The 4,483-nt window shown below is 50.0% G+C and overlaps 2 protein-coding genes across 2 annotated transcripts in view; both read left to right on the top strand.

Annotated features, from left to right (window-relative positions):
• Positions 1-2,731, top strand: part of PINK1 (PTEN induced putative kinase 1) — a 16,940-nt gene extending 14,209 nt beyond the window's left edge. The window contains exons 9-10 of the mRNA XM_009325305.1: positions 825-1,061; positions 1,468-2,731. Of these exons, the coding sequence (XP_009323580.1) occupies positions 825-1,061; positions 1,468-1,728 (498 nt within the window). The 3' untranslated portion in view covers positions 1,729-2,731. The remainder of the gene's footprint in view (positions 1-824; positions 1,062-1,467) is intronic.
• The window catches only part of AGMAT (agmatine ureohydrolase (agmatinase)), a 5,584-nt gene continuing 2,846 nt past the window's right edge, over positions 1,746-4,483 (top strand). The window contains exons 1-2 of the mRNA XM_009325304.1: positions 1,746-1,751; positions 2,986-3,038. Of these exons, the coding sequence (XP_009323579.1) occupies positions 1,746-1,751; positions 2,986-3,038 (59 nt within the window). The remainder of the gene's footprint in view (positions 1,752-2,985; positions 3,039-4,483) is intronic.

Here is a 4,483-nt window from a genome sequence, read left to right as displayed (position 1 = left end):
GTTGACATAACTCGGTCATGCAAGACAGTACCCGTAGCTGGTTACTGCGTAACTAATCTCACCCTACGCTCTGTCATGGAGAGCCGTGTCCCATAAAGCGGCGTAGGAGGTCCACGGTCCTAACCTGAGTTATGCTTGCTAAACATCTCTGCATTAATAAAAAAAGTCCTCTTCGGACCTGTGCTGAGCAGCTGTCGAACAGACACCTTGAGCTCTAAAAGGTGAAGCGTAATCAGTCGGTATTACGAGGCAGAATTGACTTTTCCCACAAAAAGCTTGCTCTTCAGTCTTTTCTCGGGCCCCTCTCTATGTAGCTATTAAAGAAGTTTATGCAGCAGTCCTTGTGTTGCGATGGTAGTTTCTGGATGAAGTTCAAGGTGGTTGTGAAATTATTTACAGTTCCTTTTTATTTCTCTGATGATAACAGTAATAAAAGCGAAGACACCCTTAACTGTCCGCTTAACCTTGCCTTGCATTGCTTAAGTGCCGGTGCAGTACTGGTTGGTCATCTGCATGTCTCCCGTCTACCTAAAATCCCAGAGTGAAATAGCTCTCGGGACTCTCTGAATGCTGGTCAGAGGCAACGACTTAAAGCCTAGGCACAACGACCAAACTCCTCCCAGTGTCCTGGTGAGCCGAGCAGTGCCGAGGGCTTAGAGCATGCCAGTAGGGAATATTTACATCAGAGATTTAGACGAAACCTAGCTTTGGTTTCAGTCTTTCTGTTTATTACAGCAGAAATACTGACTTGACCCTTGAAAATTAGTTTTAGCACAGAGCCCACCCTAGAGCTGTTTATCTGAACATCCCCATCTCTCTGGCAGGTGATCACAGCGTCACCTGGTCCGGGGACGGTGATCAACTACAGTAAAGCCGATGCTTGGGCTGTCGGAGCGATCGCCTATGAAATCCTTGGCCTGGCCAATCCTTTCTACGGCCACGGGGACGCGACTCTGGAAAGCAGAAGTTACCGTGAAGACCAGCTGCCGAGCCTGCCCGATCACGTGCCCCTTGAGGTGAAGGAAGTGATAAAGATGCTACTTCACAGGGATCCCAACAAGGTAAGAAACTGTTGTCTTGAAGAAGTCGTCTAACCGGTCTTTGGGAGCGTTGTTTGTAGATCATTTCTCCCTGGAGGGCTCTGGGTGCAGGACTGCAATCCAGATATCATTGCAGTCTAGATAACGATCAAAGACAAACAAAAGGTCTTTGCTGAAGTACAGTGCGGCACTGAATAGTTTCAGGGATTTCAGTGGATGTTTGTGTCAGGGACTGGACCTTGAATTGGGGGGGTTACGTGCAGTTGCCTGATAATATATAGTCACAAAGAGCTTTTTAATTCACAGGGACTGTGTGGTGCCTTAGAGGAGGCCTGGGGGACTTTCGGCAGTGTAGACGCTACATGCTGTGGCGATGAGACGTGAGTGCAGCAGGATCAGCTAATCTTCCTTCTCCCTCCTTTTGCAGAGATTGTCTGCTAGAGTTGCTGCTAACGTGCTTCACCTAAGCCTCTGGGGTGGAAGCGTTCTAGCATCCAAGACCCTGAAACCCGACCAGATGATCGCCTGGCTTCTCTGCCAGTCTGCAGCCGCTTTGCTCATGGACGGACTGGTGGATAAAAGCCGGGTAGAAACCAAAATGAAGATGTGCTTTTTGGCAAACCTTGAGTATGAAGACCTCTGGGCAGCAATATTCCTGTTGCTGGCCTGGAGAAGCCGGTCTGGGTGAAGAATGCCATCTGGGACATGACCGTGCGATAGATAAACGGCGCGTTCTAAAGGCACATAGGAATCTGTCTTTTCTGTCTGCCTGGAATACTGTAGTGCTTTAGGGAGCAAAACTGCAGGCCTGTGTTTAAGAGGTTGAGTTTACCTTTAGCAAGTGTTAGTACACGCTGCTTTTCTCTCCCTGCTAGAGGAAATGCCCTTGCTTCGTTACTCTCTTGGTGAGGGTTTGCAGACCTTGCAGGTGTCCTGAGGTATGCGGTTGGTTTTGCTCACATTTGGGAATTTGTAGTTGACTTCTAAGTTGTGTGTTGAATGAAGCAAGTTCCCTTTCAGAAGGCGGGGCGTGTGGGAGGAGGCATTGTCTAGCTGCTCTTTACACGGAAGCGTCACGGATTTAAACAATACACCGAGAAAGCTGAGCTGACAAAGGGACGTGCCATCTTTCTTTTCTTAGGGAAACCGGCGGTGGTCTTAAGATGATATTCCTCTGCAGCCACAGATGTATCTTGCTATAAAATGACCGCGTGAAAGCCTCCTAGTGAGGTGCTGACTGGTAAGGTGAGCGTCAGGAGCCGCTCGCTTCTTAGGATAATGCACCGTTACATATCTAGCTAGTTACGGCGCAAGTACAATGAACCCCAAACCCACTTACATTTGTTTCTTGCCTGTCGTATTTGTGCAGTGACTGTTGCCGCAGAGTCCGAGGCCGAGTCAAACTGTGTCCAGTTAGGGCTAATACTGCAAACGAAATAGGGCTGAGCAGCAGCGCCTGCTTAAAGAGTTTAGTGTGATGCTCGTCTGTTTTACCTACCTGTTTTTTCTGTTTGACAATGAAGTAATGTCCTTTGGGCGGGGAGGACAGGAGACATCGATGTTTGAACAACAACAGTCGTGTTTATGAAAACATCATCCGATCTCACCTCTGTAATTGTGTTTAGAAGAACTTGGGGAGAAAGTTATTTATGCTTGTTGCACAATAAATTGAAGATTAAGCTCTGCTGCTGAGTGGGTTCTCCAAATCTAGTTCATCTCCGTTCATGGGATCCGGGCTTTAGGCTGTGGAGGCCTAGGGGGCAATGTAGCCCTGGTTCAGTGGTGTCTTAAAAGATCATTCGGCTCTTTCCAGCGCCGTCTCTGGAACACGTTATTTTATTCCACCAAGCGAAGTTTCCCGAAGAGGAATGGACCTTGCCTCATGAATGTGCCCGTTTCGTACTCTCCTGACGGGTAAATCACTGGCTGCTCCTCCAATTTCCAGGTCGATGACATCGTGTGTCGAGTGGCTGATATCCCTGAGCAAATCATCACGCAGTAATGTGCCATCAAGGTCTCGCACGCTGAAACGGCGTCTAGTTCAGCAGCAGTGCAAAACTACCTACCAGGGAATGGCCCTGCTCATTTTGCCTGTGAACACAGCACGCTGCTGGGGCTGTAAAGAAGGCTCAGCAAAGAGCACAGAGCCTGGGAAATCACAGAAAATGAGCTCTTTGGGCAAGAAGTTGCGGAAAAAGAACTTTTTAGTCTTGGTCTGACCCTAACCGAAGCAGCTGCTGTTTTTTTTTCTTAGATGCTGAGTTCTTGCAGGGCATTTTTAGCTGGGATGGCTGCCTTGAGTTTGTGTGTGCGCCCTCCTGTGAGCTCTGTGCCCCTGTATCTAGCAGCGAGGCCGGTTCCCCGGACGCTGTCTCTGGAGCTTTCTGAAGAGTAAATTCTGTTGCTTTTTTGGTAGATCTCCGCTCTGACCTCTTTCTGTTGTTCTGCTGTTTCTCTGAGCCAGCAAGAGCTGGTTAGCACAGCAAGGCGCAGCTCCGCTTGTTGACATGCCGAGTCTTTCCTTGTCCCTGCAGTACCGGGCGTGGAATACACGCATACTCCAAATCCAAACCAACTGTGTTCTGCTGTGAACATACTCTCTTGTTTTTTCCCTTGATTTTCCTCCCAGGTCCAACCGCTACACGAGTAGGGAGCAGAAATAGGAGCCGGAGCCATCCCGTATCCAGCGTGTTGTTATTAGGCCAACCAGGGTTTGATCTGTGCTGGTTAACTCCAGACATTGGAAACTTGCTTCTCCTGGAAATCATCTCGTTTCATCTCTCTTGTCCTCAAAAATGGCCTAAAATGCTTGTCCCGCAGCACCGCCTCTGGTTCTTAAATCCCTATTATTGCTTCTCCTTTGCTTGCATTTTGTCTGTCTATGGTTCTGCTGAGGTTAGACTTCTTTTTTTTGGTTCTCTTTCACTGCCTGCCTTTCGTTAGTGAGACATTTTTACGATTCTTTAGCATTCCGGGTGCTTTTGTAAAGTGCAGCTTAAAAGTATATGCTGTTAATGCAACAAATGCTGCCTTTCTGCAAATGCCTGAGGGGAGCAAAACTGGACCGTTTCTCAGCGCGTCCCTCTCGCCCTGCCGTGCTAATCCCTAGGCAGGCTCTTGTTGGAGAAGCTCGAGCTGAAGCCCCTTGCTGCCGCGTTTGTTCCCGGTGTTTGCCGGGAAGCAGACCATGCCGTGGGGAAAGGGGGCAGTCGGGAGGGGGGACGCGAGGCCCGAGCCAAATCTCTGCCCTTCCCCGAGCAGCGGGATGTCCGGCCGCACTTTGAACCCCGGGGAGGGCGGAGGGAGGGATGGTGGAGGCGGCTAGCTCTCTGCCCGGCTGCGGCACTCCGGCCAAGGCGGGACAGCCTCCGCGGTGCCCCTCGCGCCGCTCAGTGTTGGGCAGAGGGTCGGAGCCTGTGGGACAGGATGAGGCGCCTGCCCGG

This window comes from Pygoscelis adeliae, unplaced genomic scaffold, assembly GCF_000699105.1.
Source record: "Pygoscelis adeliae isolate BGI_AS28 unplaced genomic scaffold, ASM69910v1 Scaffold36, whole genome shotgun sequence".
Taxonomy (NCBI): Eukaryota; Metazoa; Chordata; class Aves; order Sphenisciformes; family Spheniscidae; genus Pygoscelis; species Pygoscelis adeliae.
This window is presented reverse-complemented; position numbering and strand designations above follow the sequence as displayed.